Source organism: Corythoichthys intestinalis, chromosome 18 (assembly GCF_030265065.1).
Source record: "Corythoichthys intestinalis isolate RoL2023-P3 chromosome 18, ASM3026506v1, whole genome shotgun sequence".
In the NCBI taxonomy this organism is placed as follows: Eukaryota; Metazoa; Chordata; class Actinopteri; order Syngnathiformes; family Syngnathidae; genus Corythoichthys; species Corythoichthys intestinalis.
In genome coordinates, this window is record NC_080412.1 from 32,587,297 (window position 1) to 32,614,857 (window position 27,561).

General features: G+C 38.6%; 1 protein-coding gene across 1 annotated transcript in view; it reads left to right on the forward strand.

Moving 5' to 3' along the window:
* The first annotated feature begins 2,010 nt into the window (after positions 1-2,010).
* The window catches only part of LOC130906480 (phosphatidylinositol-binding clathrin assembly protein-like), a 59,696-nt gene continuing 34,145 nt past the window's right edge, over positions 2,011-27,561 (forward strand). Inside the window, exons 1-2 of the mRNA XM_057820862.1 lie at positions 2,011-2,749; positions 20,538-20,680. Of these exons, the coding sequence (XP_057676845.1) occupies positions 2,620-2,749; positions 20,538-20,680 (273 nt within the window). The 5' untranslated portion in view covers positions 2,011-2,619. The remainder of the gene's footprint in view (positions 2,750-20,537; positions 20,681-27,561) is intronic.

Here is a 27,561-nt window from a genome sequence, read left to right on the forward strand (position 1 = left end):
AGTAAAAAAAGGCTTCAAAGGCTGTCAAAATTCTCTCTACTCATTATACGCTGCCTTTTAGCGCTAACTATAGGTAAAACAGCGTCTTTATAGATTGTAGGCGACAATGCGTGAGTGGGTCGTGCAGTGCATGCGTTAATTATTTAACGTGATTAATTTTTTAAAAATTAATTACCGCCATTAACGCAATAAATTTGATAGCCCTACGTTAAGCCAAAACTACTCTGGATGAGTGTAAGACATTTTGTCTAACGTTAAATACAACTAGAAAACGATTTAAATGAAAAAAAAATATATCTTAAAAAAAGGCATGTCCGCTATTTTTTTGCCGATTCCGATACTTTGAAAATGACGTGATCAGACCCGATCGATCGGCATCCTGATCGATCGGGACATCTTTAATGAAAACCTATAAATGTTGGGTGGTTTTAGTTAAAGCAGACACTGTTTTTACATCTGTGTGATTTTGACAAAGATCGGATCACATTTGATGGTGATTTAATGCAGAAATGTGAGAAATTCCAAAAAGTTTAGATAATTTTTCATATCACTGTATGCAATGCGTCAGCTTTCGTGATAAATTCTATCAACGTGTTTTTTTTAAAAGAGGAATTAACTCAATTAAACATGATTCTATTCATTTCTGTCAACGTGTATTAAAAGGACTCTCCAGGCAGATGGTCCAGAGTGGGAATGCATAGATATGTGCACAAGAATTTTGGTGTTGATTAGTCGCCGTTTTCAGACTCAAGATTACAGCTGATTTCAGTTCTGAGTCAGAGATGTTCTATTCTGATCCTAATGACGAGAAAGTAGAAAAAGCCTCAACTACAAAATGGAAGTCAAAACCTGCTTTTCTCTCAAATTTGAGAGCCAACTCTGCCTTTTTGTGAGGGCTTCATCTCCTCAAATGTTGTTTTAATTGCTGTATTTCAGACAACTTTAGTCTTTTAGATTTCCTTTTATTGATGTCATCAAGCTGAAGCGTCAAGAAAACAGTGCCTGCCCTAAATATGGGTGTCCCAGAATATTCTGAAAGCAATCACGACTGAGTTTGTTAGACGGTGAATTTAGGAACTGACATCATTATTCGACACAAGCTACAGACCTGTTACATAAATAAGTACCAATGTTCAACCCAGTAAATGGTCCCTTTAAGGTGTTAAAGCTTTGTGATGCAACACACTAGTAACTGCTGACGTGCTGCACATGCAATCCGATCAACTTCTGCCACCATTGTTTATTTCATGATGTGACTATGTGAAGGCAACATTCAGTGGACACTCCATATTGGATAAAAACACAAAGTTAAAGCATATGCGCTGAAAATACAGAAAATGTGACCACACAGCCTATTACAGCATCTTGAATTTTTCTCCATTGTTCTGCTGTGGAGTATGTCAGTGGTCGGCAAGCCATTTTAATGGTCCATTAGCACCTCCTACTGACGTTGAAAGGAACTAATTTGAATTGATGCTGTTGGTATTTTGTGAGGGTTTTTGCTGCTACATAGCGGTGGGAAACGGACGCGCACCTGTGTCTTCTTTTTTATTTTATTTTATTTTATTTTATTTTATTTTATTTTATTTTATTTTATTTTATTTTATTTTATTTGCCGTTATATCAAGACATTGTCAAAAACGTACGTCGAAACAGTCCCGAATCCATTAACTCGTATGAAATAACAGGTTACATTGTGAGATTTCAGCCACTAGTGTTTCATGAAATACTTGATAATTTTAAGCAAAATTCATGAGCCATTATTAATAACGAAATGATTGAAAAGGCCACATATTACAAAAAGATATTATGTGCGTGTGTGTGGCATTGGTCGTGTTAAATGAGAAGATGATGAACCAACTGATGCATTGAAAATAATACATCCAAATAATAAAATCGCGTTCTGCTTTAAGATTCCCTCCCCTGACCCAAGATGTGGCCCAATCTCAGACTACTTCTTTAGTCACCTGATTCATTGCACTGCCATTTTGCACACAAGTTTGACGGAGACGCACACATACGGGCACGGACGCACGCACGCGCATCACCAGCCTTATGGGGCGACCTCTATAGAGGAATTTGGGCTTTTGTAAGAAGAGCGGCTGCAGAAAGGGAAGGCTTGTTTGTGCAGGGCGACATTGAAAGGACACGCCAAAGAAGAGGAGGAAGTCCCAAAATGTCCTTTTGTCTCATTTGGACGGAGGAGAGTTGAATCATGGACGATTTGGTGTTGATTTGGTGATTTCCCCCAGTGCCACCTTCCTTCCCCCCCTTTTTTTTGCACTCGCATCAGCATCGGCCGAGGTGCGTTCAGGGACACCCGGGACGTTCCGGCCCTCAGCTTTGTTTCATTTCCGCATCCGATTGCCTTACCATTAAAGCGAATGTAGATTTTTTTTTTTTTTAAATTTTTTTTTTTTAGGTTAACGTATGACTCGTCGGTGCTCCTTTTCCTCCTCTCCTCGCTGAGACGGCAGATCCTCGCAGAGGACATTACCCACCACCTCCTCCACCCCCCCCCCCCCTCCGCTAAAGACATTTTGATCGTCCTCTACTACTACTGCCCCCCCATCCCCGCCACCTCCTCAAGGCTCCAGCCGAAGCCGCTCCTCCTCCACCATGTCCGGGCCGACTCTGACGGACCGGATCGCCGCCGCGCAGCACAGCATGAGCGGCTCGGCCATCAGCAAAGCCGTGTGCAAGGCCACGACGCACGAAGTGAGCGGACCCAAGAAGAAGCACCTTGACTGTAGGTGACAACACACACAAATGCCATCAGTGCAGGCGCGCATCACTCACACACACAAAAGACGTCTTTCGTCCTCTTTCTTTAATTAGGATCCGTCCATCCACTAAATGTGATATGTTGGATGTCATGGTACTCAGAGGCCTAAATGCATTATCATTAAGTCCTGCAGCATTTTCCCCCTTCACATTCAAGTTCACTGTCCACTGGTGCATTACTATCATTTATGCATGTGTGTGTGGTGTCCTTATCTGCACACTGCTGATTGCTTATGCATGCATTCATATGTGTGTGGATTCCTGGCACTATATAGGGATGATTAGGTTAGTAGGTTGTTCCCCCCCCCCCCCCCTTTTGCTATAAATGACTGCATGTGATGGATGGAGTGCATATAGGTATAATAGATCACACTCCTCCCAAAAAGAAGGCAAGGCAGATGCTCCATGATGCACAGTGGTACTTAGGAGTTCATTTGTTTCACGCTTGTAAGTCAGTTTACTCATATATCAAATCAATTATCCAGTTGACATGGGATGGAATGCCATCAATCCCCTTGAAAACATAGGTTTGGTAACATTTGAACTTTTTAATATAAAAGAAGTGACCATGTTTTTGGTCATTTGAATAACATAACATAACATTAGGTATACAAGTGTGGCCGACATGACCCAAAATATGATGTCTACATCCTGTATATGTGAATGCCAGGTCTCGATTATACTGTAATCAGGGCCGGCCCAGCCTATACGCAGACTATGCTGCTGCTTAGGGCCCCTGACCACTAGGGGGCCCCCAATCTGGCAATTGTTTAATTTATATTCTATTTTGTTTAATACAGTTTGCTTTATTCGACTTTTGTGAGTTTTGATACTTGATTACAAGCCTAAAAAAATAAAAGTTCTTCCTTAACTTCTTTCTTTCCTCTTTTAGAAAAAAGTTTGGCGCTATCTACTGTAAGTACTGACAATCATTTGGGGTGAGAAGTTTGAAGTATGCAGTGCAACAAAATCTGATTAATATACAAAATATGGACTTATGGCTTGGATTGCATGTATGGGTTTTACAGTACACTGTGACGAAATGGTGGGCCAAAAATATGGGCCCCTTTGCATTATTTTGCTTAGGGCCCCCAAATGGCCTGGGCCGGCCCTGACTGTAATTATATAATAATTAGATAATTACAATTATATAATATCAATCATTTTTTTTAATGAACAAAATTACATTTATAAAATGTTAATTAAAAACTACAATTTCGGGTTGTTCCGATCATGTTTTTTTGCTCCCGATCCGATCCCGATCGTTTTAGTTTGAGTATCTGCCGATCCCGATATTTCCCGATCCGATTGCTTTTTTTGCCGATAATAATTCCCGATAATTTTTCCCGATCAAATACATTTTGGCAATGCATTAAGAAAAAAATGAATAAAACTTGGACGAATATATACATTCAACATACAGTACATAAGTACTGTATTTGTTTATTATGACATTAAATCCTCAAGATGGCATTTACATTATTAACATTCTTTCTGTGAGAGGAATCCACGGATAGAAAGACTTGTGACTTTGTATATTGTGACTAAATATTGCCATCTAGTGTATTTGTTGAACTTTCAGTAAATGATACTGCAGCCATGCCCCAATGCATGATGGGAAGTGGAACCATGATGGGAAGTGGAACCATGACTGTGCGTCGTGCTACCAATGGATATATTTTCTCTGCTTTGGGAAATAACTTAAGGTATTAAGACAAGGATCAATTGCCGCCTTGCTTCCCCACATTGCTTCCCATGATATTTCTAATCATAGGGAGAGGCATTGCAAGGCTTTAGCCAAATGAAGAAAGGCTCCAAAGGCTGCCACAATTCACTCTACTCATTTAGCGCTGCCTTTTATCTCTCTATATAGGAAAAAACGGCGTCATTACAGATTGAGTGCGACAATGAGTGAGAGAGTCGTGTAGCGCATACATTAATTGCGTTAATTATTTTAACATGACACATTATTTAATAAATTAATTGCCGCCGTTATCGGGATATTTTTGATAACCCTACCTTAAGCCTAAACTAAAGACTCTGGATGAGTGTAACATATTATGTCTGTAACGTTGAATACAATTAGAAAACGATTTAATTTATATATATATATATATATATATATATATATATATATATATATATATATATATATATATATATATATATATATACATACATATAAAAGGCATGGCCGATATTTTTTTGCCGATTCCGATACTTTGAAAATGACGTGATCAGATCCCGATCGATCGGCGATCGGGACATCTCTACTACTATTAAATATATACATATATTTTTAAATATTTATTTGACCATAATAGATGTCCAATTCATTCAAACTGGGAGGAGTGGCTGTGAATACTCATCTTTTATTGCCATTGATGAAAGAGTGGCTTATTAATGGTTATTAAAGTGCTTTTTTTTTTTTAAACAACTAAAACATATTGTGAAGGGGAATTATTATTTGTGCAATAGGCGCTGTGTGTTGGATCATGTGTGCCTTGTCTCATGAGAGTTATAAGGACTTAGTGTCTGAGCGACACTGAGAATGTTCTCATCAATCACCCCCCTTTCCCAAAAAAACAAAAAATAATAAACCAATGGATAGCTCATAACTCAAAAACATATAAGTTAGGGAACTCCTATCTTAACTCTTTCACTATCAGCGCCTCCTAATTCAAGTGGAAGGGATGTCTATTATTATACTTGCCTATGTCTTTTGGAATTTTTCACATTTCTGCATAAAATCACCAGCAAATGTGATCTGATCTTTGTCAAAATCACACAGATGAAAAAAAACAGTGTTTGCTTTAACTAAAACCACCCAAACATTTATAGGTTTTCATATTTTACTGAGGATAGTATGCAAACAATGACAGTAGGGGGGAAATAAGTAAGTAAACCCTCACATTTAATATTTTGTGGGCCCCCTTTTGATAGCAATAACTTCAACCAGACGCTTCCTGTAGCTGCAGATCAGTCTGGCACATCTATCAGGACTAATCTTGGCCTGTTCTTCTCTACAAAACTGCTGTAGTTCAGTCAGATTCATGGGATATCTGGCATGAATCGCTGTCTTTAGGTCATGCCACAGCATCTCAATGGGGTTCAAGTCTGGACTTTTACTTGGCCACTCTAGAACATGTATTTTGTGCTTCTGAAACCATTCTGAAGTTGATTTACTTCTGTGTTTTGATCATTGTCTTGTTGCAGCATCCATCCTCTTTTTAGCTTCAACTGTCTGGCAGACGGCCTCAGGTTTTCCTGCAAAACATCCCGATAAACTTTTGAATTCATTCTTCCATTAATCATTGAAAGTTGTCCTGGCCCTGAGTAAGCAAAACAGCCCTAAAACATGATGCTCCCTCCACCATGCTTCACGGTGGGAATGAGGTGTTGATGTTGGTGAGCTGTTCCATTTTTCCTCCACATATGACGTTGTGTTACTCCCAAACAATTCAACTTTAGTTTCATTAGTCCACAAAATATTTTGCCAAAACGTCTGTGGAGTGTCCAAGTGCCTTTTTGCGAACATTAAACAAGCAACAATGTTTTTTTTAACAGCAGTGGCTTCCTCCGCGGAGTCCTCCCATCAACACCATTCTTGGCCATAGTTTTACATATAGTTGATGAGTGCCCAGAGGTATTGGACTGTGCCAGTGATTTCTGTTGGTCTTCAACAGACACTCTAGGGTTCTTTTTTACCTCTCAGAGTATTCTGCGCTGAACTCTTGGCGTCATCTTTGGTGGACGGCCACTCTTTGGGAGGGAAGCAACAGTGCCAAACTCTCTCCATTTGTCGACAACTTCTCTGACTGTCGGCTGATGAACATCCAGACTTTTAGAGATGGTTTTGTATCCTTTCCCAGATTGATACAAATCAATAATCCTTGATCAAAGGTCTTCAGACAGCTCTTTTGACCGAACCATAATGTACATCAGACAATGCTTCTCGTCAAGACAATTCTTACCAGTTGTGTGTTTTATAGTAGGCAGGGCAGCTTCAAACCACTCATCAGTGATTGGGCACACACCTGACTTGGTTTCAATTGCTCTTTAAGTCTCCTTGGGCAGAGGGTTCACTTACTTATTTTTCCCCCTTTTGTCATTGTTTGCATGCCTTCCTCATTAAAATATGAAAACCTATTAATGTTTGGGTGGTTTTACTTAAAGCAGACACTGTTTTTTTATCTGTGTGATTTTGACAAAGATCATATCACATTTGATGGTGATTTTATGCAGAAATGTGAGAAATTCCAAAAGGTTCAGATACTTTTTCATACCACTGTAATTCATACATGCCCAGCGGTTACACCTTCGATGTACCAGTGTGAACCAGTATAAACCGAAATGATTACAAAAATGCAAGAAGAACTAGTTCCAAAGACTTGAGTCGTTCGTCTCGTCCGTCTTGGTATCGCAACAGAGTTCAAATCAGCAGTTTAACTGTATAGTAATTGGAATGATTGCCTTTTTTCCTGAGGATGCGAGGGGTCTATTTGAGCGAGATGTTAATCTGTATTGCTTGTATGTCGCAATCTGTAATTGAAACACGTCCACTCTTTGACGGTGCAAAAATTACAGAGGGCAGAAAGACCTAGCGGTGTAAATAATGTTGAATTCAGGGAACAGATAGAAAATTCAACTGGATGTTTCTCTTCCATCCAAAATGAGATAAACTGCTAATGTGCTGCAGGCTCATTGGACTCAGTCCTTTTATTGTTGTTCTGGCCACTATCATATTGGCCCTGCAGTTACTAAACAACAAGAGGCGATCCACCTTCAAACCAGTAAATGTCACCGTAGCAACAAGGAGCTTTACAGAGGACGTTCCATCACTGGGGCGGCGTCCAAACGTTGGGAAACATGGCGATTTTCTGATCGAGCGAACCGGCAAGGGGCGACATGAGGTTTTGGCTTGTCATCTGACTAATTCTGACCATTAGTGGGTTTAAAAGCTTAAGTAGAGACCGCACACTCGGCTCAGCGCGTTCGCTTTTGTTTTCCCGTTTCGATGCGAGGCATTTATATAGACTTTTAAGGTCAGGCAAGGACACGGGGAAGAGGTGTGTTTTTGAAGAGACGGCAGCGTGGGTTGGAGCCTTTCGACGGGCCGCTGTACATCACAGAGGATGTAAAGGAAACCCCCCGACGAGGCAGTCTTTGTGTCTTTGAGCAACAATTCATGAGACGAGTCCATTCCCACTCAGCTCGCCTCGTTAAACGGGATCATAAAGTGGAGACGCGTACTTGCTTCTACTAAAGAATCGCTCTCTCCTGCAAATGGAACAGAATCAATGGGGATGAAAATAATGAGAGGCTGGCGTCTTGTCGAAGGGGATTAAAAAACACCTCTCTTTGCGGCAGACGAGTGCAAACAATGCAGCGGAACCTTTCTTTTTTTATTAACTGTACAAGCAATGTTCTGAGTAACATCTTAATTGACGAACAAGGGTGAAAATTGGTGGCCGCTACCCTGTTAAAACAATAAAGCATGACTATAAGCTAGCACTGCAGCAGTGGTTAGCATGTTTGCTAAAGGCGCAGGAATTAAACTGTCTGATTTTACTGTCATGTTTTTAAACGTACCAATTCTGTTAACATCAAATTGAACATTTTGGCTCAATCAGGGCAACTTTTGGCCAATTTAAACAGATGGAAACCAAATTTTAAAATACCTTGTTGATTACTGTATTGAATCTTGCAAATTCATAGGGAGCCTATCTCCGTCAAAGCTGACCGAGTGGAAACACAGACAAAGAGCTTTTTCCGTTGAAAATTCTTGTGAATAAATGCTTAAATCCCTGAATTTATTATAGATATGGACATAAAACAGTCTCAATTCTTGGTAAAAAAAAACAAAACGTGCAGGCAGCATTTATTTTACGTAAATATTGCGAACTATGAGGCTAGTCAGTAAGGAAATTAGCGGCCGCCATATGTAAACAAAGAGCTTTTTCCGTTGAAAATTCTTGTGAATAATGCTAAAATCCCTGAATTCTTTATCGATATAGATATAAAACAGTCTCGATTCTCGGTTAAAAGCAAAAAAACGTGCAGGCAGCATTTATTTTACGTAAATATTGCGAACTATGAGGCTAGTCAGTAAGAAAATTAGTGGCCGCCATATGTAAACAAAGAGCTTTTTCCATTGAAAATTCTTGTGAAAATTGCTTAAATCCCCTAATTCTTTATAGATATGGACGTAAAACAGTCTTGATTCTTGGTTTAAAAAAAAAAAAAAAAAAAAAAAAACAGTTAGCAGGTATTTTACGTAAACATTGCGAAATATAATGCCAGTACTGTAGCGGCTAATTTCTCCCATTGATTTTTTTTCACAAAGTTTCAAAATGCATGCATGGTACAAAAATATAATAATGACCTTGAATCCTCGAACAAATCACTCCTGAGACAAACCTTCCTGTTTGTATGCGGTACAGCTTTCATACTTTTTCAACCTAAATCCAGCGTTAGATCCCTGCATGTGTGGACTAACTGCGACCAACTGCGAATAACTGAAGCGGACTGTAGGACGGCCCCCTACTTGATGGCGTTGCGCAGTGGCTGACGGATGCGATCCGTCAATACAATTATGAAGTCTATGCCTCAACATTTGAAAATGTAAGATTTTTATTTTGCAACATGCATAACTCTATTTTTACTTTTCACGTAATAGATAAATATTTTTATGGTTTACTGCATAATAATAGAGGAATATTGCGTTTTTTCCCTCTGCTGACGATGTAAAACAATCATATTTTAATTCAAGAAAAGAGCACTTTACCTCATAAACGCACAAATACTATAAGCTAGAGATGTCCCGATTGATCGGGTCCGATCACGTCATTTTCAAAGAATCGGAATCGGCAAAAAAATATCGGCCATGCCTTTCTTTAATTTTTTTTTTTTTTTTTTTAATTAAATCGTTTTTTAATTGTATTTAACGTTACAGACATAATGTGTAACACTCATCCAAAGTCTTTAGTTTAGGATTAAGGTAGGGTTATCAAATTTATCCCGATAACGGTGGCGGTTAATTTTTAAAAAAATGTATCACGTTAAAATGTTTAACGCAATTAATGCATGCGTTGCACGAGCCACTCACGCATTGTCGCGCTCAATCTGTAATGGCGCCGTTTTACCTATATAAAGAGATAAAAAGCAGAGTAAAATTAGTACAGTGAATTTTGGCAGCCTTTGGAGCCTTTTTTTTAAATGGCTAATGCCTTACAATCCCTCTCCCTACGATTAGAAATATCATGGGAAGCAATGTAGGGACGCAAGGTATCAATTAATCTTTTCCTTAATACCTTAATGTTATTTCCCAACTCAGAGAAGATATATCAATTGGTAGCACTACGCACAGTCATGGTTCCACTTCCCATCATGCATTTGGGCATGGCTACAGTATCATTTACTGAAAGCTCGATAAATACACTAGGTGGCAATATTTAGTCACAATATACAAAGTCACAAGTCTTTCTATCTGTGGATCCCTCTCACAGAAAGAATGTTAATAATGTAAATGCCATCTTGAGGATTTATTGTCATAATAAACAAATACAGTACTTATGTACTGTATGTTGAATGTATATATTTGTCCGAGTTGTATTCATTTTTTTCTTAATGCATTGCCAAAATGTATATGATCGGGAAAAATTATTGGGATTGATTGGAATTGAATCGGGAGCAAAAAAAAAGCAATCGGATCAGGAAATATCGGGATCGGCAGATACTCAAACTAAAACGATCGGGATCAGATCGGGAGCAAAAAAACATGATCGGAACAACCCTAATGCTTACCAAATGTCATTATCATCCATCTACGAACAACGGAAGAGGAGCAATTTTAGATCGTGTCCTCCCCAAGAAGAAGAACAAGAACAAAGTGTTTGAAAATTATCGTGCAATAAAACTAGAATTGAAAATATTACAAAAATACTAATGTAAAAATGAAAACGGTCCAAAAATGACCACAAAAAAGCTTAGCGGGTAGTAAAACAAGACCCGAAAGAAAAAGCGAAAACACAGCAATCGTTTGCCACTTGCCCGAACTGACTTTCCAGATCATCGGAGTCACGTCGTGTTGAAATGTTCAACTGTTTGATCTTTTTTTGTAGTACTGATCGGATTTTGTGGATCAACCCACACTAGGCCGGGTGATACATTACACTAAAGGGGTGATTCATTGTTGACTCTGCATGCTTTGCTGCTCATTAACCCGGTCCGAGCAGGCTCTCATCAGCACCGTTGTGGTGTCGTGACCTTGACAAAGAAAGATTGGGCCTTACTCTGTGACTATTTAAACCCTCCGAAGTATTTACAAAGCGAAGCGAATGACGAGCACGTCACGCCGAGTAAATGGGATTTCATTAAGCTGCGGCCGCTCGCATCAACGACAGAAGCATGATCCGAGGCATCGTGTCATCACGCCCGGAGTGACCACACAGTGCGCAGCGTGATATCGCAAATATGGCTTGAGGTTGTCGTTTGAATAGGTCGGTTATGATGCCAACATAAATATCGTGATTTCAAATGTCATGTTCCCAAAAATGGCTGCTTTAGAGGGCCTTCTTGTCGGAAGGGAAGAATTCCATACTATTTGGGAGAGAGACAAGTCGCCTGTATCCTCATAAACAGTTGCAAAAAGTGCGTGTCGAAATAGTCAAGAAAGATGAAGCTGTTTGTGGGGTAAATATCGAACGCCATGTAGCAAAGCCTCTCTCGAGCAGTGCTGTTTTTGGCAGCCCTTTTAGTTTTCATCTTTGTCTTAGTCTTTTGGACAAAAGTATTTATTAGTATTAGTCACATTTTAGTAATTTCAAAATGTGCTCATCTACAGAGGTGGGTAGTAACTAGGAGTGCAACGGTTTGCGGTTCAAAGCCGAACCATACGGTTCGCCCTGTACGGTTCAATACGCCTTTATGAACCGCGCCTTTTCGGTTTTGCAATTAATTTATTCCGAACACTTGTGGAATGAATTGGTCGAGCTCTGTGTGCGACGTGAAGCACAGCTGTGGAGAAATTCCCGCCCCGCCGCAAGTAAATGTCCGATCGCTGTCAAGAACCTGTGTAATAGAAGCCGAGTAACGCCCTCTCTCGTTTACAAGCGAAGTGAAAGTGAAACAAGAAAGAAAACAAAAAGCGATGGCGAGCGGAGGAGTGGAGAGACCGAATTTTGAGGAAGCACTGGCTTCTTTCAAATCTGCGGTGTGGCAACATTTCGGTTTCCCAGTGGACTACAATGCGGTGGGAGAGAAAATAGGAGAGAGAGAGAATATTGAAAAAAAACAAAACAATTTGCATTGCTCAGCGCTTGTTCCCTATGCTAATGGCAACACTCGATCGGGATGCTGATCGATCGGGTCCGATCACGTCATTTTCAAAGTATCGGAATCGGCAAAAAAATATTGGCCATGCCTTTTTAATTTTTTTTTTTTTTTTTTTTAATTAAATCGTTTTCTAATTGTATTTAACGTTACAAACATAATATGTTACACTCATCCAGAGTCTTTAGTTTAGGCTTAAAGTAGGGTTATCAGATTTATCCCAATAACGGTGGTAATTAATTTTTTTAAAAATGTATCACGTTAAAATATTTAACACAATTCATGCATGCGCTGCACGACCCACTCATGCATTATCGCGCTCAATCTGTAATGGCGCCATTTTACCTATATAGAGAGATAAAAGGCAGCGTAAAATGAGTAGAGTGAATTTTGGCAGCCTTTGGAGCCTTTTTTTAATTGGCTAAAGCCTTACTATCCCTCTCCCTACGATTAGAAATATCATGGGAAGCAATGTGGGGAAGCAAGGTAGCAATTGATCTTTTTCTTAACACCTTATGTTAATTCCCAACGCAGAGAAGCTATATCAATTGGTAGCACTTCGCACAGTCATGGTTTCACTTCCCATCATGCATTTGGGCATGGCCACAGTATCATTTACGTCAAGCTCAACAAATACACTAGATGGCAATATTTAGTCACAATATACAAAGTCACAAGTCTTTCTATCCGTGGATCCCTCTCACAGAAAGAATGTTAATAATGTAAATGCCATCTTGAGGATTTATTGTCATAATAAACAAATACAGTACTTATGTACTGTATGTTGAATGTATATATTCGTCCGAGTTTTATTCATTTTTTTCTTAATGCGTTGCCAAGATGTATATGATCGGGAAAAATTATCGGGAATGATTGGAATTGAATCAGGAGCAAAAAAAAAGCAATCGGATCGGGAAATATCGGGATCGGCAGATACTCAAACTAAAACGATCGGGATCGGATCGGGAGCAAAAAAACATGATCGGAACAACCCTAATCCTAACATAAATGAACAAATATAAGTCCAAAGTGCACATTGACAGCTTACATGTTCTGAACCTCCCCATCAGAGCAAATAAAACTAAATATGATAAGCCTCCTCAACTCTTTCATTGCTCTTAAAGATTAGATCCATTTTATGTTGCATTGCCCTTAACTAACTTTTTTTTTTTTTTTTTGCTGTTCCAGAAAACATGCACATTTGAACCAATCAGAGCTAAGTATTACTGCTGATTACATGTCAGTATGTCAGCCTCTTGAACGGATAAATGAGTCCAGATGTTTTGCTTTGCTGCGTGCATTCCTTTTTTTCTTAATGCATTGCCAAAATGTATATGATCGGGAAAAATGATCGGAAATGATTGGAATTGAATCGGGAGCAAAAAAAGCAATCGGATTGGGAAATATCGGGATCGGCAGATACTCAAACTAAAACGATCGGGATCAGATCGGGAGCAAAAAAACATGATCGGAACAGCCCTACTTATAACATGTCTCCGGCACCTCAGCCGGCATCACCCACAGATATCACTTTCTCAGAGCATACAACCCCAGAGATGACACCAGTGAAAACACACGGCAGACTTCGTTAATTTATTTGCAACGCTTGACCCGCGTTACATTGTTCCCTCGCGGACATACAGTGGGGAGAACAAGTATTTGATATCAAATACTTGTTCTCCCCACTGTATTTCTCCAACAACGTATTCCCCGACATTTATGAAATGGCACGCAAAGCCATCGAAGATGACTTCGCTAAAGCACATAGTTTCGCCGTGACCACTGATTGCTGGACGTCCCGTGCTACAGAGTGCTACTACCTAATTGTGACGGTCCACTATAATTCATACCTGTCAAGTTGTACGGTCTCAGCGTAGTTTGTACAAGTGAGCACTGATTTTTAAATGTGTACGCCGTACGTTACGTTCAAATTCTGTACGTTTTTCATGCATTACATTTTTTTTCCTCCGTTTGTTAATACGTTGCTAGGCTAGGTGGCTCCAATATTTCCTGACTGTAACTGACAGCCTACAACCTACGCCTAGATATCTCATGCATATAGAACTACGTGCGAAATGACAGACTCGGTAGCATTAGTAAACAGCCGCCATTTTGGAGCAGTAAACTTCTCAGAAAGGCTCTGTTGTAGTGAACCTTCCTAGTGAACCTAAGTAACTTTTTATCTAAAATACTCCTAAATCGGCAAAATCTTGACTTGAGTCTATCTTTAAATGACGAAACAGTTTTAAAATGTTCACGTCATAAGTAGACAGAAGGGAACTAATGCAAAAACGGGAGCAATTTTATCAACTTTAACGGTTGATTCAGAACATTAAATGACCTCCAAACATAGCAAAGGTAACTACGTTTTTTTTTTTTTTTTTTTTTTTTTAAAAATGGGGAAAAAAAACAAACATAAAAGGTAACACCATTTACTTTCCCAAGTAACTTTTTTACTACTGCGTGTGTATTTCAGTAGTCAGTCACTAAACTAGCCAAAGAGCTAAGAGGCATTTTAACAGTCGAACATTTTTACATTTTAAGTGTTTATTTCATTTTCTTAAAAGCAAAGTAAAGGCAGTTAAAAAAAAAAAAAAATGCAAAAAGCAAACCGAAACCGAACCAAAACCGTGATCCCAAAACCGAGGTTCAAACTGAACCGTGGGCTAACTGAACCGTTGCACCCCTAGTAGTAACGCGTTACATGTACTGTACATGTACATCTACAGTAACTTTTTGAGAAAAAGGTACTTCTAAGAGTAGTTTTATTAACCTTTTTACTTTTACTTGAGTAGATTTGTGAAGAAAAAACGCGACTCTTACCCCACTACTTTGGGCTACATAAGAGTCGCTATATTTTCCCACTTTATTTTCATTTTATATTGATTATTTTTTTAGCCAGCGATGCCAAGTAGTTGTAGCAGCTGTAGTAGTAGCAAGTAGCTCTACCGATTTCACCAATGAGACGTCGCAACAATAATCACATGACTCCACTATACCAATCAGACGCAAGCTTGCCGTTCTATCTTCACGACAGCCTGTTCAATCATGTGGTGTCTTTAAACCACCTTAAAAATAACTCAACATGACTCGAAAATGTTGATTTTAACCTCTCTCCCAGTTTTTATTTGGCACCGATTGACCGTGGAAAACCGGAGATATAATCCTTTTAATTTCAAAATAGTAATTATCAGTGTTGTTAATAACGGCGTTACAATATAACGGCGTTATTTTTTTCAGTAGTGGGTAATCTAATTAATTACTTTTCTCATCTTGGCAACGCCGTTACCGTTACTGAGGACGGAATGGCATGCGTTACTATGCGTTATTATATTGGTCGAAAAGTCTGAGGGAGACGGACTCACCGAGACGACAGAGCAGAGCAGGAGAGGGGAGGAGGCAAGAAAGTTGTGACGCCGAGCAAACGCGATGCTAGGTAGCTCCAATAATACCTGTGGTAGCCGATAGCCTACAAACTACGCCCGCATGTTATGGTAGATATGGTAGACATGGTAGATATTACATATACTGTATATAGATATAACTAGATGCAAAATGACAGACACGGCCCTAGATGCAGTAGTAAACAGCCGCCATCTTAAAGCAGTAGACTTTTTAGGACGGCTCTGTTGTAGAGAACCTTCCTAGCGAACCTAAGTAACTTTTTATCTAAAATACTTCTAAATCGGCAAAATCTTGACTTGAATCCATCTTTAAATGATGAAACAGTTTTAAAACTTTCATATGTCAAAAGTAGAGAAAAGGGAACTAATGCAATAATGGGAGCAATTTTAACAACTTTTAACAGTTGATTCAGGGTAAAGGGTAAATTAGGGTAAAGAATTGGGCTCGGGCCAATTATACCAAAAACCTTCACAAAAAACAAAAATGGTTTTTTTTTGTTTTTTTTTTTGAGGAAAAAAAAAAGTAATTATCACCAATTACTTTGCCAAGTAACTAATTACTCTTACATTCAGGTAATTGAGTTACTAACGCAATTACTTTTTGGGAGAAGTAATTTGTAACTATAATTAATTACTTTTTTTCAGTAAGATTAACAACACTGGTAATTATGAAGGAACTCTTCACAATTCAAACTAGGAACTATTTTTTCCACAAGAGGGCACTCATGCTCTCTGGACGAATAGTGCTTCATTCGTGTAATTTTTTTTTCTCTTGTCGGAATTCATTGATTTTTTTTTTTTTTTTTTTGTGGGTGTATTTCTTTGTCTTAGTGTTGTTATGTAATGGGTTATTGTACAGTATCATTATAACAACAGTTCATATAGATAACTTTGTGCTCAGAAAAAACTATACCAAAAAAAACAACAACAAAAAAATCCAACAAAAATATACTGTAATTTTCGCACTTTAAGGTGCTCCTGTCTATAAGCCGCCACCTACCAAATTTGACACAGAAACGACATTTGTTCATAGATAAACCCTTCTGGACTATAAGCTGCAGCTGTCCCAACTGTATTTTGGGATATTTACACGAAAACATATTATCCGGTAACACTTTATTTGACAGCGGTATCATATGACTGTCATACAACCAAATGAACCACCATGAAGATTTGAACCACTTGGCTGCGAAGCTTCATTGATTCAAGAAGCTTTGTTTGGCCATCACTGCTCCCTTGGGGGAGACAGTCAACCTCTACTGCCACCTGCTGTCAATAATGTTGTCGTCCAACATGCCTCCAGGCATGCATCGCAGCACTACAGATGTAAATAACAATAAAAATTCACGTTCTGTGCTAATTATTTCATCAGTTACTCTTCCAGTTGTTTCATTAATTTCTAGTTATGGAATTTGATAACACTTTCTTTGACAGTGGCAGACTGTCATTAGACAATCATAATTATGACATGACACTGTCATGAGCATTTATAAATTCTTATAACATGTCATTTAGTGTTATCTGGCAAATTATCTCACTTTTGAATGGATGTAAAAGAACCAAGCTAGGCATAAATGGAGCTTGTGACATAATTTGCTGGATGACACTAAATCAGATCTGTCATAAGCATTCAGTAATGCCCATGATAGTGTCATGTCATAATATGAAGGTCTTATGACGCAGCTGTCAAATAAAGTGTTACCTATTAACCCAAATAAATCAACAAATAAACTGCACTGGACTATAAGCTGCAAGATTCAAAATGAAGGAAAAAAGTTGTGGCTTATAGTCTGATAATTACGGTAAGCAGTTACTCACAACATTAGTCATTACTTGTGTATTCTTTTCACCAAATACTTTTTCACTTGTACTTGAGTACATTTTTTGGACGACTACTTTTACGTTTACTTGAGTAATATGAAGTAATGCTACTCTTGAGTAAAACTTGAGTACTCTACCCACCTATGCTCGTCTATGCCTAGTTTAAGTCGACGAAATCTCATGCATATATCATCTAGTTTTGTCGACCATTACTCAAAATATTTTCGTCTGTAAAATACAAACGTTTTAGTCCAAACATAAATAAAGTTTTCCAACAACTTTGAATAAACATATATAGACGAGCACATATTGTAGCGTCAACAAGGACAACGCCAACTTCTTGATGATAATACACACTCTGCAGGAAAACTGCATTACTTTCAATTAATTTAACACGTCTAAAAGCCACGAACTGCACGTTAATAAAAGTTGTCTGAGAGTTTATAGTAAGAGGATGCTCGCCACGCTAAATGTTAATACTAACGCGAGTGCTATGCTAATGCAACAAGTTCCATTTAGTGTGTGATCACTCAACACTGACCTTTAAAAGCTAAGGCAACATTGTATCTTCTCTCTTGCCAACATAAGAAAACAAATATTACCCTGTGTTTCAAAACAAGCAAGATGGAATGCAGCCTAGCTTGAAGCACATCCTAAACTCCAGTGAGGAAAGTGAGGGAGGCGCAGCACATCTCACATACTGTGGGGCAAATAAGTATTTAGTCAACCGCCAATTGTGCAAGTTCTCCTACTTTAAAAGATTAGAGAGGCCTGTAATTGGCAACATGGGTAAACCTCAACCACGAGAGACAGAATTAGGAAAAAAAACAGAAAATCACATTGTTTGATTTTTTTTAAAGAATTTATTTCCAAATTAGAGTGGAAAATAAGTATTTGGTCACCTATAAACAAGCTAGATTTCTGGCTGTCAAAGAGATCTAACTTCTTCTAACAAGGTCTAACGAGGCTCCACTTGTTACCTGTATTAATGGCACCTGTTTAAACTCATTATCCGTATAAAAGACACCTTTTCACAACCTCAGTCAGTCACATTCCAAACTCCACTATGGCCAAGACCAAAGAACTGTCGAAGGACACCAGAGACAAAATTGTAGACCTGCACCAGGCTGGAAGACTGAATCGCTTGGTGTAAAGAAATCAACTGTGGGAGCAATTATTAGAAAATAAAAGACATACAAGACAACTGATAATCTCCCTCGATCTGCGGCTCAATGCAAGATCTCACCCCGTGGCGTCAAAATGATAACAAGAACGGTGACCAAAAATCCCAGAACCACACGGGGGGACCTAGTGGACGACCTACAGAGAGCTGGGACCACAGTAACACAATGCGCCGCCAGGGACTCAAATCCTACACTGCCAGACGTGTCCCCCTGCTGAAGCCAGTACACGTACACCCTAACCCTGTCTGCGGTTCGCTAGAGAGCATTTGGATGATCCAGAAGAGGACTGGGAGAATGTGTTATGGGTTAGGGTTTATCAGATGAAAGCAAAATATATTTTTTTGGTAGAAACACAGGTTCTCGTGTTTGGAGGAGAAAGAATACTGAATTGCATCCGAAGAACACCAAACCCACTGCGAAGCATGGGGGTGGAAACATCGTGCTTTTGGGCTGTTTTTCTGCAACGGGACCAGGACGACTGATGTGTGTAAAGGAAAGAATGAATGGGGCCATGTATCGAGAGATTTTGAGGGAAAATCTCCTTCCATCAGCAAGGGCATTGAAGATGAGACGTGGCTGGGTATTTCAGCATGACAATGATCCCAAACACACAACCAGGGCAACATAGGAGTGGCTGTATAAGAAGCATTTCAAGGTCCTGGAGTGGCCTAGCCACTCTCCAGATCTCAACCCCATAGAAAAACTGTGGAGGGAGTTGAAAGTCCGTGTTGCCCAACCACAGCCCCAAAATATCACTGCTCTAGGGGAGATCTGCATGGAGGAATGGGCCAAAATACCAGCAACTGTGTGTGAAAAGCTTGTGAAGAGTTACAGAAAACGTTTGGCCTCCGTTATTGCCAACGAAGGGTACATAACAAAGTATTGAGATGACCTTTTGGTATTGACCAAATACTTATTTTCCACCATGATTAGCAAATAAATTCTTTAAAAATCAAACAATGTGATTTCTGTTTTTTTTCTCCACATTCTGTCTCTCATGGTTGAGGTTTACCCTTAACAATTACAGGCCTCTCTAATATTTTCAAGTGGGAAAACCTGCACAATTGGTGGTTGATGAAATACTTATTTGCCCCACTGTATGACAGAAACTGTGTCCCACTTTAGTTTTTTTAGACAAAAACTGGCATTCGCCTCGTTATGTTCTGGTTTGACATGTTTTTAGCTAGTCATCGTCATGAAAAAACGGTTTGCTGACGAAATATTTTCATCATGGTCATCGGTGACGAAAACAACAATGCTCTCAAGTTATGCAACTTTCACCTTCTGTACAATATCAACTTTGATGTCTGTTGTAACATTTCCATTCATGATATAGCGTATAACACCAGAAAATGACAACAAAAAAAGCATAAGAAAACACTCGTCACACTCATCCTCATACCGATACTTGACAGCTTATGTAATAAGATAATCTTTTAAAGATGTCCGACTGATAGGCCTTAGATCACGTGACGGCCAATGTTCAAATTTGACCTGATTGTCAGTCGACCATCCGAATTCACACACCGGTGCATTTCTACAAGGGTTAATAAGAGAATAACCACAGATGTTTCCACCATTTTGTGTCTGCGTACACAAGCAGGATGGACGTCTCGGGAGGGCGAAACGTCGGGAGTCAACTCGCTTTTGTTCCTTTTCATCTCCATGGGAGGGAGGGAAAAAATGAGGTTAATTATTCATCGCAGGCCTATTCATTTTCTTCACATTATGCGTAGAGGCATGTCGATTGAGTGCCGCCGCTGGATTGACTTTATAATGTAACCCTCCATCTTCTGCTGGGATTTTTTATTGACGAGCTTGGTGAAAAAGATCACGGATTTGTCCATGCAGCTGCGATTCCTAAGTCTGTACCTCGGCTATCGTTAAACAATCATTTGCTCATTGATCTGTCTTCTGGTATCAAACCCTTATGGATATCCCCTCATAAAGGATGTCATTCGTTACGCATTTGGTTATGGCTTATTTTGTTCCATTCTATTCTATGTTGCAGACTTGATCCACTGCACCAACGAGCTGAACGTCAGCATTCCTCATCTGGCGGACACGCTACTGGAGCGCACGGCCAGCAACAGCTGGATCGTGGTCTTCAAGGCGCTCATCGCTACGCATCACCTCATGATGTACGGCAACGAGGTGAGGGCCCTGAACACTCACGCCTATTGATACAGTAGTTCTTTACTCAACAGTTTCCTTTCCTATAGTGTTTATGTATGTGAATGTGATGTTTCAAGGTTATGAAGATTGTGCAATTAATTAACCTGCGTGGCAATGTAAGAATACATCATCGTACGACACAAGTTGCTAAGTTACTGTTATAGTGATAATCAATGGCAGGGAGTGAGTTACCGCATTTCTGGACTAGATTTCACACTTTTATTTCATTTTTTTTATAGTTTGCTTTGCCTGTGACTTTTATGGGAAGGGTGCTCAAGGCAAGGGCGTAGGTTTGCATAGGGGTGGTAGGGACATGACACTACCAACATTTCAGGATGCTCAACTTGTCCCCACCAACTTTAAAGCAACCTTGTTGCATTACACAACCCCTATCAAAAAGTATGGAATCACCAGTCTCGGACGAGCACTCACTCAGACATTTTATATTTTACGATGTCTCTTGAGACCAAAGAGAGGATTATCCAAACTTCTTGAAGAAGGTAACGCGACACGTATGGTTGCCAAAGATGTGGGCTGTTCACAGTCAGCTGTATCAAAAATCTGGACCAATTACAAACAAAATGACAATGTTGTTAAAGTTAAAGTGCATACGACACGAGAAAAAAAAGTCTTAAATAGGATTATTATGTGAATTAGAATCATATTTTGAGACGATTCGACTATATACAACAATTTAGCAAAGCGCAGATGACGAGAAATTAAGTCTTTTAATCTGCCGGTTAGCCACGCCTACCAATATCGGGCCCTAGCATCCCCAACAGGAGGATGACATCAGCAGGGTCATGGTTTCATCTGATTTTGAATTCAGCCCATTGAGGGGGAATTATTCACAACGAGGAAAACGCGACAGAGAGCTGCAAAATGTCATTGTTTCAGTCTCTCTACTCCAAAATTTTTCAGGATATTCTTTTTATCCAAGTATTTTCCCCAATAGCTAAATAAATGGATTGAGAAGGACCAGTCAGCCCGTTGAGCGGGAATTATTCAGAAGGAGGAAAACGTGACGAAGAGAGTCGCAAAATGTCATTGTTTCAGTCCCTCTACCCCAATATTTTTACAGGATATTCTTTTTATCCAAGTATTTTCCCCCAATAGCTAAATAAATGGCTTGAGAAGGACCAGTCAGCCCGTTGAGGGGGAATTATTCAGAACGAGGAAAATGTGACGAAGAGAGCCGCAAAATGTCATTGTTTCAGTATCTCTACTCCAATATTTTTACAGGATTTTTTTTTTTTTTATCCAAGTATTTTTCCCCAATAGCTAAATAAATGCATGGTCATGACAGATAACAGTCTTGTGCCAAATGGAATATGAAATAATAAAAATGCATTTATTCAAGACGACATGGCAAAATTACTCCATAATGGTCAAAACTGTCGACTTCACCTTTACTGTCGCACCTCCCGAACGATATTTTATGCCACCTAAATCGGGCTTATTTCATTTCCCTTCCCTGGCTTCGGAGAATGTAAACAAACCAAGAGGCGTGACAGCTAGTCGACATGCTAACCCGAACCGAGTGATGTTTCAAAGTCTTCGAAGCGGAAAATCACACATAACTAGCCCGGATAATTTCACATGACGACTGGGTTGTCGATTGTCTTCGCCGATCGGCAAACCGCCCGGCGGAGAGCAATTTACAGCTAGTTCCTAGCTACTACGGACAGGGGAGCTCGCCGGGGAAGCAGCTGGACAATGACCATTGAACATTTACATGCCAATTCATGATCAAACGTAAGTAGTCCTTTATTTAAAGAAAGTTTGTACTGTTTACTTTGTAATCGCTGTATTCGCGGCTATTTTTAACTCAAAGTTGCAATTTCTGATCGGTCGGAAATTTTGACAGAAGACCGGGCACTTGAATGAAGAGGGGAAAAAGCACAAGCAGCATGTCACAAACTGCAAGCCACCTACATATTAAAATGATCCCAGTATTTGACATAATACAAAACATGATGTTTACTCACTTCCTGGTAAGTCCAATGGTCCCACAGTAGTAGGGGTTGTTTTGGCCAATATCCACCGGCGAATGGTAACCTTTTGAAACCCCAAAAAGGCGCAAACACATCTCCCTCTTACAGCAAGATTTTTCTGCAGCCGTTTGGTTGGTGTGATGCGGAAAATAAACGTATTAATCCGCAAAATCAGCTGAATCCTTAGTCCTTCTCATACAACACTACGGCTGTATAGTGAAGAGGACTCCTTCCTCTGTACACGTCACAGCGCCCTCTTCCTCCTCGTAGTGCGGGATTTAAAAAATTGAATAAATATATCGATCGCTTCTTCACACATCCAAGTGGTCCATTTCATTCAGGAGCATAAAATACCGCGTGTATTATGAAATAAACATGCTTTTTCGTGTCACAGGCACTTTAAGCGTACTGGTAGATCGAGGAAGACATCCTAATGTCATGAAAAACAACTAAATGCCATATGTCTTGAAAGCAGAAGATGTACAACAAGACAAATGAAGAAGAACTGGGAGGAAGCTGGAGTCAAGGTATGTGACGGAACTGTGCAAAGGAAATGGAATTTTCATACAGGAAAGCTAAAAGGAAACCATCATTGACACTTAAACAGAGAAGAACAAGACTGCAATGTGCTAAGGAGAGGCAATCATGGACTGTGAATGACTGGATGAAGGTTATTTTCAGTGATGAGTCAAGAATCTGCATTGGACAAGGTGATGATGCTGGAACTTTTGTCTGGTGCCATTCCAGTGAGATTTACACAGATGACAGCCTGAAGAAAACAGCAAAATTCCCCCAGTCCTTGATGATATGGGTCTGGGCATGTCAGGCAAAGGCACTGGGGAGATGACTGTGGTTAAATCTTCAATAAACGCACAAGTTTACATTGAAATTTTAGACAGCTTTCTTATCCCTTTAATTGAAAATATGTTTTGGGAAAATGAAATCATTTTCCACGATGACAATGCATCATGCCACAGAGCTAAAACTGTTAAAGCATTCATTGGAGAAAAACTCATCCAGTCAATATCATGACCTGCAAATAGCCCAGATCTCAACCCTATTGAAAACCTGAGGTGGAAATGGAAAAAAATGGTCCACAGCAAGGCTCTGACCTGCAAGGATGATCTGGCAACTGCAATCAAAAAGAGTTGGCACCAAATTGATGAAGAATACTGTTTGTCACTCATCAAGTCCATGCCTCAGAGACTGCAAGCTGTCATAAAAGCGAGAGGTGGTGCAACTAAATACTTGAGATGTGTTTTGATTGTTATTTCTTTGTTTGTTTCTCATGATTCCATATATTTTTCCTCAGATTGGAGTGATTCTATATTCATTTCCCTGCACTTGCTCTATAAAAGTAATATTTACTGACCACCACAACGTTTTTTTATTCATTTCTTCTAGTGTTTCTGAATGCTATAGAGTTGTACATTATTTTTTCAAGCTTTCTATCCGAGTTTGTTCTACATGATAAAATGTCTGAGTGAGTGCTCGTCCGAGACTGGTGATTCCATACTTTTTGCTAGAGGTTGTAGAAGTTTTTTTCTGCCAGAAGCCACTGTAGCTTTCGTGTTTTTTGATGAGTTTGGCTGTGCTTGTGGACAAAAGCAGTAGTGTTTTACCTGAAGGAAGGGACTAACAAAAATGGTGCCTGACTAAGACATTTTTTCAGTTATAATGAATTTCTTTATTTAGACGTACAATGTTGAGGGGTAAATGTTTATTTTTTGCATCTCTAGATAGTTAAGGGATTGGTAACACTTTACAATAAGGGTCCCTTAATTAACATTAGTTAATGCATTTTTAGACAGTAACTCATGTTTAAGTAACATGACATTCATTTAATCCCTTATCTAACATTTTTAAATATATTAATTAACATGAGTTAATGCATTAGTTAATGCATTTTAAGACAATAATGTTTAACTAACATTACAATAATTAATATAATTGCTTATCTAACATTTATGAATATATTAATTAACATGAGTTAATGCATTAGTTAATGCATTTTGAGACAATAACTAATGTTTAAGTAACATTACAATAATTAATATAATTGCTTATCTAACATTTATTAATATACTAATTCACATTAGTTAATGCATTAGTTAATGCATTCGTTAATGCATAACCAGACAGTAACTAATAGTTCGGTAAAATTAAAAAAAATATATATATATATATATAGGCCTATATAGGGTTAGGGTTTAGGGTTCGTGTTTGTTAACTTAAGCATTTATAATTTCTTAGTTAAGGGACACATGTGCTACACTTTACAATAACGGTCCAAAAAGCATTCAGTAATGGCTAATAAAGGTTAAGGGGGGGGGGGGGGGGGTGTAACTTAAGCATTTATAATTTCTTAGTTAAGGGACACATGTGCTACACTTTACAATAAGGGTCCAAAAAGCATTCATTATGGTTAATAAAGGTTAAGAGGGGGGAACTTAAACATTTATAATTTCTTAGTTAAGGGATACGTGTGCTACACTTTACAATAAGGGTGCAAAAAACATTCAGTAATGGTTAATTAAGTAACTTAATTAAGTAATACTTAACTAAGAAATTATAAATGCTAATTTAACAAACCATAACCCTATGTAGGCCTATTTTTTTATTTTTTATTTTATCAAACCATTAGTTACTGTCTGGTTATGCATTAACTAATGCATTAGCTAATGCATTAACTCATGTTAATTAATATATTAATAAATGTTAGATAAGCAATTATATTAATTATTGTAATGTTAGTTAAACATTAGTTATTGTCTAAAAATGCATTAACTAATGTTAATTAAGGGACCCTTATTGTAAAGTGTTACCAAGAGATTATTAACAAGTTTGTATTTATTGTGTATGTTATAGAATTTAAGTTCAAATATTGCTAATTAAATTTGCTAATAAAATCCAGACATTTATTCTGGAACTTTTCAAAATGTTTCTTTAGTAGTCTTTGAAAACAAAGGTTTGAATCGAATGGTGTATCACCTGAACTATTACGTACGAAAGTACGTATAAGTCAATGAATATTTATTTAGATGGATCATTTAGCCTATCAATTAATTAGGTTCATATTCATGAGAAATGTAGCCCTGACCCCCAGTTCAGTCTGTTTGGTCTTATTAATGTCCTGTCCCCAATAAAAAAGTGTACATGCAGGTTATGCTGTTATATGGTCCCTACCAGTGTTGAGACCAAACCTACGCCCTTGGCTGTAGGCCAGTGTTTTTCAACCACTGTAGTGTGCCGTGGCGTAATGTCTTGTGTGCCGTGGGAAATCATCCGCTTTCACCTCATTGATGTAAAACTGTTTTTTGAAAAGCAATCCGCAAATTTGCCGTTGCTGAGTGCCTGTGCAGTACAATGGTCAATAATCATGAAATACTCTTGCAGTTCAGGAGGTCTCAATTGGTAGCTAATTACTGTACTTTGTTGAGTGATGCATAGCAGGTAAGCATAGCGTTGGAGCTAGCGGCTAGTTAGTGAAACAGTAACAATAATAGTGATGGAAAAGGCTTTGTAAAAAGGAATGATGCGAACTCAGAATTGGACCATGGAGAAAATAATTGAATGGCGATCAGAGGAAAACAAAGACTGGTTTTGGTATTGGTATTTTTTTTAAATGAAAAAAGTGTGCTGTGGCTTAATAGAGGTTGAAAAACACGGCTCTAGGTGTGCTCTTTACTTCCAGAGTTGGCAGTTGGTAAATTTGGTAAAAAAGTCATGTTTTGTTGTTAATATGTTACGTTAAATGAGGCCTATTTAGCCTGTTGTTCACCATTTTCTTATTACTGTAATGTATAATGTTTGTTCTTGGTCTCTGATCAGATGAAATTCCCTTAAAAAAAATGAGACTTATATGCCATTAAGATTTATATAGAGTGATCCCTCGTTTATCGCGGTTAATGGGGACCAGAACCTACCGCCACCGCGCCACCGCGATAAGTGAAAAACAGCAAACTGGTGTTGTGTGTGTGTTCAATGTATTTATTCAGATTTAGCAATGGCAAGAGATACATATAAGACATGTTTTTTCACTTTTTTTTTTCCAAAGTATAAAGAAAAGACTTTTATGTATATATATATTTTCCAAAGTATAAAGAAAATACTTTTATGTGTATATGTATGTATATATATATATATAAATGTTTTTTAAGCACTTCATATAACAATTTTGTTTTGAACATGTTAATGTCCCACCGAATTATTTTCAAACAAGAATAAAGTATAAAAATGCTAGACTTTATTAAATCCTTCATTGAGCGAGTCCACTCAAATCCGCTCAAGCTGCACACTTACAATGAGTTGCCACAGCAACTGTTTAACAAGTTAAACGATGACTGACGCATGCTGCGCTTTCAAGCTTCGGGTTCCTGGCATCTGTGGCAAGATCAAAAATTAAACACCTGTCAATCATTGTTAACTTTAATAAGCAACTCCCGTGCACTGCCTGTGCAACAAAGAGCAGGGAGAGGGCGAGTGAGACTACGCGATCGGCTTGGGGCAGCTCATCTGTATTTTTTTTTTTTTTTTTAATTGAAAAAAAATCTGAGATGAGGGCTGAGGGCGCAAAGTTTGAAGCGCGAAGTAGTGAGGGATCACTGTATGTCAGTTTTTCATCTTTATTGTGCATTTTAGGTTGGCGCAACTTACACGCCATTGCAATTTAGAATCCAGAAATTCAGATAAATATGACATGAGTAATGCATTTGTGTAAAATAGCAAGACTACTTAATTATAATATAATGCCACAAGATGAGCCAAATCCCAGTTGAGTTGAAATGAAAAGCTTTCGGGTCATTTTGTGGTATAGCTAGCCTATGTTGAAATGAGGGCAGGAACTTCTACCTGAACTTTTCACAG